At 49.4% G+C, this 12,494-nt stretch overlaps 1 protein-coding gene across 3 annotated transcripts in view; it reads left to right on the top strand.

The window, feature by feature from the left end:
- C12H1orf94 (chromosome 12 C1orf94 homolog) overlaps window positions 1–12,494 on the top strand; it is a 42,919-nt gene that overhangs the window by 15,852 nt on the left and 14,573 nt on the right. For all 3 annotated transcript variants that reach the window (XM_055254912.1, XM_055254913.1, XM_055254914.2), the window contains 3 exons: window positions 5,334–6,022; window positions 8,886–9,146; window positions 10,212–10,387. In XM_055254912.1, the coding sequence (XP_055110887.1) occupies window positions 5,334–6,022; window positions 8,886–9,146; window positions 10,212–10,387 (1,126 nt within the window). The remainder of the gene's footprint in view (window positions 1–5,333; window positions 6,023–8,885; window positions 9,147–10,211; window positions 10,388–12,494) is intronic.

Raw genomic sequence — 12,494 nt, 5'->3', positions numbered from 1 at the left:
GAACCCAGCAAAGTGATGGGGTGCCCAAAAAATCTTTCTGTGAGCCCCAAGGTGATTACTCAAGGTCAATGCGGGTTCTGTGTGGGGTCTGCCAAGGGACTGCCTTGCAGAGTTTGGGAGGTCTTAGGACTGGGTCAAGCAGGATGGTTAGTGCCATCTGATCGGCTCACAGGGATGCCAGGCCAGAGGTGGGATGTGAGATGGAAGGCCAGAAAATGGAACGAAAGCCAGACAGGTTGCAACCGGCTCTTAGAGGTCTTGGTATGGGTAAAGGCAAGTGAACTTGTTCAGTCCTTTATTCAACAAATCCCGACTGAGCTGGAGTTACGTGCCAAACACTGTTCTAGGTTTGGAGGCCTCTGTGGTGAACAAGATGAAGTCCCTGCCCTTGTGGAGTAAAGACACAAAAAGGATACTATTAAAATAGATGATGGCAATCAATGTTGTGAAGAAAATAAACAGATTGATGGAGTAAGGTGGGGGAGGGACACTTTTAAACAATAGGCAGGAAAGGCTACTTTGAGACTGTGACACTGGAAGGGAGGCCTGAATGATGAGGAGGAGCCAGTCAAGGGACACTGGGGGGTTGTAGGGAGAAGCATTCCATAGGAAGCGCAAAGACCCTTGGGCTGGAATGAACTTAGCATTTCAAGGGGTAGATAAAAGCCCAACATGGCTGGAAGAGGGAGGAGATGGGGCCAATTTGTGTAGTGCTCTGGGCATCATAAAGGAGTCTGGATTTTATCCTGTGTGTAATGAGAATCCACAGGAGGATTTTCGGCAGGGAATGGTTTGATCTGGGTTCTGAGAATGTCCTAGCTCTGCAGGCACATAGTTTTCTAGAATAAATAAGAACAAGCAGATCTTGTTTTCTTGAAGTGGAGGGGCATGGTGGGAGGAGACCCTGAATCAGGGACTTTTAACTATATGGTGAATCTCGATGGCAGCGAAGTGTTTGATAAAGGCTCTTGGGAGGGAATGGAGATGGGATGACAGTGATGGGGTTGATTTATTCCCCCAAAATGTTGATCCAGGATTACTGTCAGTTTGAGAGGAGAGTCTCCGGTAGTGTCCCTGAGGCTCTGCCCCAGACTCTCTCCTATTCAACATTTCTATTTGTAAATTGGCGGAAGACTCAGAAGATGTGCTCATCAGACATGCAGCTGACATGGAGCTGTCAGGGACAGCTAATGCCACGGATGACAGGCTCAAGATTCACTGTGGTGATCCTCCACAGGCTGGAGTGATGGGACGAAACCAGCAATATTCCTGATTGCATTCAGATTGGGGAACAAAGCCCGGCCAGGGATCAGGGAGACCTTGCTGGATAACAATCTCCTGAAAGGAAGCCCAGGCTGGGGGTGGGGAGGAATTAGTGGAGGCAGCTGGACCCAGCCAAGTCCCTACATCAGCTTCTTCCCTCTGTGGAAAGGCCCTTAGCCTTTCAGGGTCATTCTTCCCATATGTAAAGTGGGGATGATCCTGGCTACTGCCCAGGCCTATGGGGAGGATTAAATATGAACACATATATGGATGACTGGCTTCCTGTCTGGCCCATAGTAGGCTCACGGCAAATGCAAGGGAAATACGAATTTGTAGAGGCCGGCAAGAGAAGAATGGATATCCTGCGGCAACCTTTCAAGGGCACGTGGCAGGGCTCACAGCCCGGGCAGGCCCCTATGTTCTTGGCACACCAATGCCAGCTTTCTAAGAGCCTCATTGGTTCCTGCGGTATGTAGAGAAGAATGGCCTGGAGGGGTCGGTTCTGGAAGCCATATCCCCTGAGAGCCACCGTGAGTTCAGAATGGAGACAAGGAGGTTGTTGCAGCTGGGGGGGAGACATGAATGTTTCCTTAAACACCACAAAGGCTGCAGTGTGGGAATGAATGGGGAAGATGCTTTCTTCATTGCTCTGGATGCCTGTGAGGAGAAGTTGTGCAGAGGCACATGTGGGTGCATCATAACTGAGATCTAAACACTGATAATTACATTATAATAATTATGCTGCGAGCATTTCTCAAGGGCCCACCACGTACCCGGCTTGTGCTAAGTGTTTTGTACAACTTCTAGAATGCTCACAGTCTAACCTCGACAGATGAGGAATACAAGGTGTAGAAGGCAGCTCTTGAGAGGCAGAGCAGGGATTCACACTCAGCCCCTGCTAGTTCCTGTCTGCTAGCCTGGCTTCAGGTTGGGGAGGGCAGGAGTGACCTCCCAGGTGCTGAGAAGGGACCATCATGGGGTGTTTTTTGGTACAGGGATCTCAGGTCCCTGTGGGGCTTCTAGAAGCTACTTTGAGTATGTGTGTAATATTTGTATGAAATAAAGCAGAAAGCAAATACAGACAAATAGAATGACTAGTATGTGATGACCCTATGTAACCATTACCCGGCTTTAGCAACGATTAACATATGGCCAATCTTGTTTCATCTGTTACTCCCTCTCTCTTCTTTTCCCTTCTCCTGCTGGATTTATTTTAAAGGCATTCCCAGGCATCATTTTCTCTGTGAATAGTAGGTATCGCTAAGAGATAAGGACTCTTTGTTGTTGTTAGGCATAACCACAACACCATTATCACAATTTTAAAAATTGACCTAATTGTACTGTGTCTTTCTAACTCAGTGAAGCTATTGGTGTATGGCTTGCTTTGCAAAGTATTTGGGGAGGGGAGGCAAAAACTAGTCCTTCAAATGTCTGACTCCTGTGACTTGAGACTCACCTGTTCCTTTTGAGGTGGATGAAGAGGAAGAAGAGGAGGGGGATCTAAAACTTGAGACTGTGGATTGGCAGCCCCTTTATTCTGATTGTTCTCAGGGGACTCAGCCGGGAAAGTGAGGCCTATTTATAGGTCTAAGTCTAGACATGGGAAGGAGGCAAAGGAAGGGAATAGGTGACAAGTCAGGGAAAGGGGACCGAAGAGAGATTGGAGGGAAAGAGAAAATAATAGACAGTGATCTTGCTGCACACATAGCTGCAATGGCCCTCCAGGAGCTGGCCAGGACCAGCCCACATTAGCTAATGCTCACAGCCGACACTGACTGAATGTTTCCTGTGCACAGGGCACTGTGCTGAGCTCACATACCAGTGACCTCGCCCAGTGCTCCCAACCATCCCATGAGACGGGTGAGGTTAGGTGTCACACCCATTTTACAGGGGAGGACACTGAGGTTCCAGGGTCTGACATGAAAAGAGCAGTGGTGCCTGGATTCAAACCCAGGTCTGTTTGTCTGGAGTCTGCTTTTTGCAGGCATTACTCTCTGCCTCCAAGCCTGGTGAGCTTCCATGTGGGGGTAGAGAGGCTCATGTTCAAGAAGTTCAAGAAGTGCAGCTGTCTTGGCTGCTGGACTATTGGTACATTCCCATGTCTTTTTTTTTTTTTTTTTTTTTTTTTTGAGACGGAGTCTTGCTCTGTCGCCCAGGCTGGAGTGCAGTGGCGCAGTCTCGGCTCACTGCAAGCTCCGCCTCCCAGGTTCACGCCATTCTCCAGCCTCAGCCTCTCCAAGTAGCTGGGACTACAGGCGCCCGCCACCACGCCCGGCTAATTTTTTGTATTTTTAGTAGAGACGGGGTTTCACCGTGGTCTCGATCTCCTAACCTCGTGATCCGCCCGCCTCGGCCTCCCAAAGTGCTGGGATTACAAGCGTGAGCCACCGCGCCCGGCCCATTCCCATGTCTTTAGTACATAGATAGCTCTTCCCCAAGCTCCCCGAGCACCCTGGGCTACCAAGTCTTTGCCTCAGGACTCATCAGGACCCAGCGACTAAAGGTTTCCTGTCTGGCACAATAGGAACCCTCTAAGACTGTAGACTGTGTCCGTTCTGATTGACTGTTAAATGCAGTGACTACTCCCCTGGGTCTGTGTATGGTGACATGTGAATTGTGTGCCCGCCTGTTTCTGTTCGTGTGTGTGTGTGTGTGTGTGCGTGTGCGTTTGTACACAATGAGCATTACCAGGAAGGCATGGACCCTGCTGGAAGCATTCCACGGTCACCGTTTTGGAGACTCATCATGCCCTCTGAGAGGCTGGCCAGAGCTGGAATGTGTGCTGGGCCTCCAGACTGCAAAGCCTAAGCCACAGCAGCTGAGCTCCCCTATGGGGCTCCTTGATTTTTTCCCTTGGGTCTTCTTCATTGTCTTCTCCTTCAGCGCTCCCAGGATAGAAGGCTGAGCAGTTTCCAGAATGCTTGGTGTGGGCCACCTCATCCACCTCTCATAGAAGCCCCTTGAGTAGGGACAGCAGATGGTTCTAGGCTGGTGGCTCTTGTCCTCCTGGGTGCCTGCTTGCCAAGAATGCTGGTGAGGTGGGCGGGGCCACCGGTCAGGCAAGTAGGATTGCAATCCTCTCTACACCTGGAGAGAAGTGGCATCGAGGAGCCTAGAAGCTGGGAGACCATCAGGTGCTATCAGACAGGTGCAGACCAGCAAGGGTGCAGCGGAAGACCCAGGGTCCAAGGTGCAGGTTGAGGCCAATATTTAGGTTCGGGAAGATCCCGGTGAATCAGTGCAGGGATCTCCCAGCTGCTGGTGCTGCGCGTGAAGTGAGGCCCAGTCCAGAGGCTGTGATCGGGTCAGAGGCCATGCCAGAGTGAACACGAGTATCCAAGAGGCCGCTGTATGAGATCCAGGGGCGGGGACCGACCAAGGCTGACAGTGGTGTAAACATGAGGGCTGACCTTTGAATCACCCTTACTCTATGCCAGACACCATTCAAAGTGCTTTGCACCTCTATGATACCCCAAGTAATGAGAGGGGGAGACAGAATACCAAGATGCTGAACAACCTGCCCAGGGTCACACCGATGGGAATTGACTGGGCCAGGGTGTAAGCTTAGGCTGTCCACTCCACCATTCTGCAGTGAGGTGATAGGGGCTGCGCTACGCCCCTGGAGGCTTCCCAGGGCTCAGCCCCAGCACCCTAGACTCCGCACTTAGAGCTGTTGGCTCGCTTCTGACCACTTTGCTGCTGGGCAAAATTCCCCAGTGAACCCCTTATCTGGTCTTTCATTGCTTCAGGTTCTGAGCATGAAGAACAAGGAGGAACGGACTAGAATTAAGGCTCAGTGAGGCTGTGACTTGCCCCAGCTCACTCAGCAAGGTTGTTGGGAGAGGATCCAGGTTTCCCCATTTTTCAAAACCATGCTCTCAGTGCTGCGTCCTACGGCTGTGGTATAGGACCCTCTGGGGGTCCACTGTGTCTGCTGGGTTATCTTACCTGGAAGTGTGTTTTTGTCATGTTATGCATCCATCTCCCTTTTCTGGGGCCTGTGTCCTTCTGCAAAGCCACGCCTTGGTGAGCTGGCACTAACACCGTCTATCTCTCTGACCCATTTCCAGAGCTCTGGAGCTCAGCAGTGGCAAAGATGAGATCTCCTTCTTGGTGGAACAGGAGTTCCTAAGCCTCACCAAAGAGCACTCGATCCTGGTCGAAGAGAGTTCTGGGGAGCTGGAGGCACCCGGCAGCTCTCCCGAGGGGACCAGAGAGCTGGCTTCCTGCATTCTTGCCCCTCCTCTAGCGGCAGGTAGTCATGAGCGCCCCAGAGCCGCCATCATTGTCGGAGACAAGCTTCTGAAGCAGAAGGTGGCCATGCCCGTTATCAGCAGCAGGCAGGACTGTGATTCTGCCACGTCTACTGTCGCAGACATTCTGTGTGCCGCAAAGGTCAAGCGCAGCAAGGGGACAGAGGACAGGGGCCGCATCCTAGGTGACTCCGACTTGGAGGTCAGCAAGCTTCTGTCCCAGTTCCCGCTGAAGTCCACTGAGACATCCAAGGCCCCTGACAACAAGAGGGTGCTGGACAAGACAAGGGTCACCAAGGACTTCCTACAGGACAACCTGTTCAGTGGCCCTGGAGCCAAGGAGCCCACAGGGCTGAGCCCATTTCTGCTGCTGCCTCCCCCACCTCCTCCTGCACCCCCTGACAAGCTCCCTGAGCTCCCTGCTCAGAAGAGGCAGCTTCCAGTGTTTTCCAAGATCTGTTCCAGGCCCGAAGCTGACCCTGCTGTGGAGAGGCACCATTTGATGGGTGAGTGGGGCTGGAACTGGGGTAGAGCGGGTCTGCAAGGAGAAGGTCCTTCCCAGGACGCCAGTCAGGGCTGCAGCATGTACATAAAGCATCTTCGTGCAAAGCAAGACAAAGCAGCCTCTCTGGTGGGTACAGCCCCGAGGGACGGGCTGTTTCCAACCCCTACAGGCTTATTTTGCTGGGTGCCCCTGTGCAGGGCACAGCTTTTGTAAGCAAACCCAGAGGGCCTGATCTCAACATACTTTGAGAAGAGAAATAGGCGCCATGTAGTAATTGGCTTAACTTTGGAATCAAACGGGTGTCCAGAGTACATTGAAGGAAGTGTTTACCTTAGCTGGGTTCAGGGCGAAACTACAGCATGGGGATGCCAAGATGTATAGAAGAGAAATTTGATTGGTAGCTGGGGTCATTTGGCATCTATCTCATGGAGGAAGCTTTTCTGGACATGAGGTCTGGTCCTCCCTCTCTAGGGGGGGTAGCGGGTAGATGCGTAAATTATCCAGGCATAGTGCAGACTGTTGACTCTGGGATCTGTTTCCTGGGACTTACTTTATTGAGGAGCTCACATTCTTCCCAGGAAAGCCAGCCACCTCCCAAGCTTCTCCTACTTTATGCCCAGGATTCTGTGTGTTGTTCTGATCTAACCAGTCAGACTATATGGTTCCAAGAAGGTAGGCTGACGGCCATGGCCATTGCCTAGGGTCAGCAGTCACTAAGAGAGTGATCATACTCATGTTAGCCAAAAGAACAATTCCCTCTGGGCTATGAGCGTGGGTGGGTAACTGAGAGACACCCATATTGGGAGGGTCCAAATTAATCTGCCTGAGAAAATAAGAGCAAAGTCATCCTGAACATTCTGTGTCCTGGAGCATTGCAGGAAGGCCAAGGAATCAGAGCTGTGGATAGCAAGCTGAACCCTGGGTCCTGGACAGGCTTCTAGGAGCCAGAGGGCTTTACGATGAGGAGCTATAGGAGAGAGACGGTTGAGCTCTTCCCAGAGAGGAGACCTTCCTCCTACCTCTTCTCCAGGAGGGACCCATAGATACTTCCCTGTTGGATGGGGCTGCTGGATTGGAGGCAGTTCTGGCCCCACCCACCCACCCACCATTGGTGCATGTCTGTGTGTACGAATGTGTGGGCAAAAGTGTGCCAAAAGGAGTTTTGAAGGTTTTAGTGTATTTGTTAGAGAAAATGCATGAGTGGTGCATCTAAGCATGTCTGTGTACACATCTGTGCATATGTCTGTCATGTGTGTACTTGTGTACGTGTCACTAAGTCAAAGGAACAGCAGATAGGAATGTGTATATGTCTGTGTGCCCAGACCTGGGAAGAGGGAGCTTCGTAGATGTTTAAGGCGCCTGTAAATATGAGTGGGAAGCTGCAGGTGTGTGTGTCTCTGGGGAAAGGGCTATTATTAGTGGGCACTGTTATTTCAGCTCACTGGCTAGGGGCTGAATTCGGCAACCGGAGGAACTCCTGGAAAAGACTCTAGGGATGTTTTGCTAAAAATGTTGTTTCCTTCTAAATTGGCTCAGGCTACAGCAGCTCTTTCCTTTGCTGGAATGGTGCTAGGAAGACAGCCTTAGCCCCCAAGCTCAGCCCCCAAACTGCTGGGCTAGGAGGCCAAAAGCTGGTGGGATCAGGTCTATTATCGTCAACAGGTAACACTGAGGCACAGGTCCTTTCTGGCTGCAACCAGACAGATCCCGGTGCCTGCTATTGGGCAGCGCAGTGCACAGCCATCTGGTGGGTGGCCAGGTTTCCCACCACTGCTGTGGGGGATCCTGTGATGGTCCCCAAAGTATGTCTGCATTGGGAGAATAAATGCTCAGTCTCTTTAGTGAGAGACCTGGGTCTGCCACCAACCTTGTCCCTGCTCCACACTCTAGCCATATCCAGTGACTCACAATGTCTCCTTGATGCTTCCAGGCCTTTGCCCACAGTTATCCATGCCTGCCATGCCTTCCTCCCCAATACCCCTGGATGTAAGGCCTTGCTGCAACCCTACTTCCTTCTGGAAGGAACCTTCTCAGACAGAAGCAGTCTCAGCCACCCTGTTCTCCATTTCTTCCCTCTGCCACTTCATGGTGTTCATCTGCCTTGTCCTGGGGCTATTTCTGGGCATGTCTCTCTTTTTTTCCTGTTATGAGCCCCTGCAGGGCACAGTCTGGCTCTGACTCACAACTGTGTCCCCAGCACTCAGGTCAAGGCCTGGCACTGACAAGTGAGCTGAATCACCTGTGAGTAATAAAACGAAAGTAGAATCCAGGATGAGAGACCAAAGTGTGTGGCTCAGACCACATGCTCTGTAAGAATGTGTGACTCCTTCACTAAGCCATGTACTCACTGAAGGCAGGAACTATGTCCACAACATCCTTGTATTCTCAGCCTGGCACTATGGATGGTTGGAGAGAAGGAAGGGTGGAAGGAATGAGGAAAAGTAAGGAAGGAGAGGAAAGAAAAGAAAGGTAATTCGAATAAAGGAATGATAGAAGGAAGGATGAAGGGGTGGATGGATGGAAGGAAAGTCAGAAGATAAAGATGGTTAGCCAGACAAATAGATGGACAGATGGATGGATGGATAAGTAGACGGATAGAAGGAAGAAAGGCAAAGATGATAGACAGATGGGTGGATGAATGAACAGATGGATGGATTGATGGATGCATGAGATCGGGGGGCAGGGGCCAGGGGGGGTTTCAGGGAGAGATTGGGATTGTATTTGGCTGAAAGAGAGTCCCTCAAAGTGGTCCAAGCCTCAGGTGTGTGCTACAGAGGATTCATCATTTAGTCCACAGAAAGGTGCTTCCAGCATCCAGCACTTGGCCTTCCAGAGGCATTGACTCAGTTTCTTTCCTGCTACAGAATGGAGCCCTGGCACCAAGGAGCCAACAAAGGGTCAAGAGAGCTTCTTTCTCAGCCAGTGGCCCCAGAGCCAGAAGGATGCCTGTGGTGAGGAGGGTTGCTGTGACCCAGTGGGCACCGCATCACTGACCCTGCTGCCCAAGAAACCTACATGTCCAGCCGAGAAGAACTTGCTCTATGAGTTCCTTGGGGCCACCAAGAACCCAAGCGGGCAGCCGAGACTTCGAAACAAAGTGGAAGTGGATGGGCCGGAGCCGAAATGTGAGCTGACCTACCCAGGGAGGGATTGGAGGGGAGGGGGTTGCAGCGACCCTCACAGGCTTCAGGGTGGCTCTGTCACCAAGTGGCTGTCTTTATCTATAGGCAATTTACCGCCTGTCTAGAGGTGTCAGTTTTTAAATCCATAAAATGGGGGCAATGACTTTCTCCCCATATCCCTTGTTGGGAATACAGTTGCTAGAGAAATGTAGTTGGCTTTCAAGGGTCATGTCAGCATTATTGATGTTCACTTCTGAATATAGCCCTGACCCAGCATGTATTATATCCTCTCAAATTGCCCAAGCCAACACAAAAAAATCCTTGCTTTAGATTATTTCTGTATTGAGATTATGTTCCTGCTTTCTCTTCCTACAAGTGTTCTAGTCAAACCTCTTTTCCCAAAAGGATGCCAATAAGCAGGAAACTGAGGACCCATTTCTGATTTTATAAGCCCCCACAACATCTTGTAGAAAGGAAGAATCCAGGATTCTTATCTTGAAACAACTCAACCTAACTTCATTTGTTTAGACCAATTTTGAGTCACTGCATGCCGAATTACTTAATGTTTTAAAATATATTTTTTAAAATTCCCGTATAGATACAACAACCTGTGAAAGTTTCTTAGTGTTGCCAAATATATGTCCTTAAGGAGGGGCTGCTTTAATCATTTGATAAGGATGAATTCCAATGGCATAGCAATGGTTCACATAAAGTTGGATTTTTCCAAAGCAGTTGAAAGAATTTCATTTTGTAAGTAGATGAAATATAGCCCTAGCAATCTGGCTTATTGTATTCCCTTGCTAAACTGCCTTCTTTACTAGTGAATGATGGAAAGAAAAGCTCCAAGCCAGACCTTCTGGGATTTTCATCCCTTCCAAATTGGCAAGGTGTGAACTAATGATGTTTACCTATAGTTGGAAATGTACTAGAACTTTGAAGAACCCTCTTGGAGCTTAAAGGACCTGACCTGTGAGACTGTGAATCCCTAGGGAAGTTGCGATGCTGAAGGTGTCCTGGCCTCTCCCTGCCTCCATCACTGACCCGCTTTACCTCTCCTGTGACTTGCAGTTAACGCACCTGTGACAGTTGCTGACAAGAACAACCCGAAGTACACAGGCAATGTTTTCACTCCACACTTTGCTCCAGGCATGACCTCAGCAACCCTGAACCAGCCACTCTGGCTCAACCTGAACTATCCACCTCCACCAGTGTTCACGAATCACTCTACCTTCTTGCAGTATCAGGTCAGTGAGCTGGCCTGGCTCTCCTGTGGACATCTACGGGGGTTTTGGCCACAGAGAAGGAGTGGCTGGCAGGGGGTGTATTTCACAAAGAGTCTTCAGACTCTTCTGAATCCCTTCCCTACATGCAAGAGGCTTCGCTGGGGCTATGGAAGGGCACTGTCAACTTGTCAGCTTGTTGGTTATTTTTTTCATTGTGGTCACATCAGATGTACCCCTTGGTTCACGTGCATGTGTGCGCACAGCTCCACACACACACACATATGTATATTTAGTCCTAACTTTCCATTGTCTGAATTCCAGTCCACACTGTGCTCTTTAACCGCAGAGTCTCCTTGTTAGCCGTGGCTGGTTAAGTGCTTGGGCTCCCAGGAGAAGACGATGTCACAGTCCTTGTTTCCCACCTCTCTCCTGTGACTTCCTTTGAAGTTGGATGACATATATCCTAGATTATTTGGGACAGTCCCAATTTAGGTCTTCTGTTCCAGAATAATATGAATGGCATCCCTTTTCACTCTCAAGTGTCCTGGTTTGGACAACAAATTACAGTCAGCCCTCTGTATCCATGGGTTCCAAATCCACAGATTCAACCAATCTTGGGTGGAAAATACTTGAAGAAGAAAACCACAACAACAACAACAACAAACAATACAACAACAAAAAATAATGCGAGTAAAAGATAATACAGTATAATAACTATTTACGTAGTACATTATTAGGCATTGTTAGTCATCTAGAGATTAAAGGATACAGGAGCATGTGCATAAGCTACATGCAAATACTATGCCATTTTATATTAGGGACTAGAGCATCTCATATGCCATTTTATATCAAGGACTTGAACATCTTTATATGTCATTGTATATCAGGGACTAGAGCATCCTCATATGCCATTTTATTTTATTTGAGACAGAGTCTCACTCTATCGCCCAGGCTGGAGTGCAGTGGCACGACCTTGGCTCACTGCAACCTCTGCCCCTCAGGTTCAAGCGATTCTCCTACCTCAGCCTCCCAAGTAGCTGGGATTACTGGTATGTGTGCCACCACACCTGGCTAATTTTTGTATTTTTAGTAGAGACTGGGTTTCACCATGTTGGCCAGGCTGGTCTCGAACTCCCTGCCTCATGTGATCCACCCGCTTCCACCTCCCAAAGAGCTGGGAGTACAGGGGTGAGCCACCGCACCCGGCCCTCAAATGCCATTTTATATCAGAGACTTGAGCATCTTTGTATGTCATTTTATATCAGGGACTTGAGCATCCTCAGATTTTGGTATCCACAGGGCAGGGGAGGGAGGGTGGCCTTGGAACCAATCCTCTGAGGATAACATGGGATGAGTGTATATGGCCACCTTACTTAAACTACACCAAGCAGTCTTAGCTTTGTACCAACCAAGGTGGCTTGGCACACATTCTTGTTCTTGGGCTCATAGCTAAAGGAGAAAATCAGTGGCCAGACACAAAGGGACAGTGAAGCACCTGTAGCAGGGCTGGAAATTCCACTCACAGAACTTACTTATGCAGGGAAAATGTAGTTTCTTTATTTTGTCGATTTAACTTAATATCCCTTAAGAGCTGCCACCCACTGGGTAGAAGGAGGGAAAAATTAAATAAATGTCCACTCTGGTTTAAGCCTTAGCCCAATCCAATAACTTAAATAGTCCCTTTAGGTAGAACTCAATTTTTTCAGGAAAGATTCTCCATGCCTAAGATTTCTGTCTTCTGTTCCTCTCACCGGCTTCTCTCCAGAATTGTATGTCATTGTATGGGGAAGGGCAGGAATCAAATGTGTGCATCCAGGACCTTGGCAATTTGCTGCCCCAGCCTGGCATCACACAGCCTGAAGTGAGAAAGCAGAGAAGGAAATACTTCCAACTCGATTTGTCCTGTTGCTACGTCCCTTCCCCCATCTCCACTCCTAGGAACCCTATGTCATTCTTTCCCTTTCAACACAGCACGAACATTATGTCCTATGGGGAAAGGGGATTGGCTCTTCTCCATATAAAGACTCTTCAAGCTGGTCCACCAGGCTTAGCTTCTGAATCTTAAAGGAACTTAGCAAAGTCTCTCTCTGTTTTGTTTTCAAGCTTTTTGTTTGTGTGTATGTTTGCT

Source organism: Symphalangus syndactylus, chromosome 12, assembly GCF_028878055.3.
Source record: "Symphalangus syndactylus isolate Jambi chromosome 12, NHGRI_mSymSyn1-v2.1_pri, whole genome shotgun sequence".
Lineage (NCBI taxonomy): Eukaryota > Metazoa > Chordata > Mammalia > Primates > Hylobatidae > Symphalangus > Symphalangus syndactylus.
Note: the sequence above shows the minus strand (reverse complement) of the source record. Positions and strands in the feature narration are given on the sequence as shown.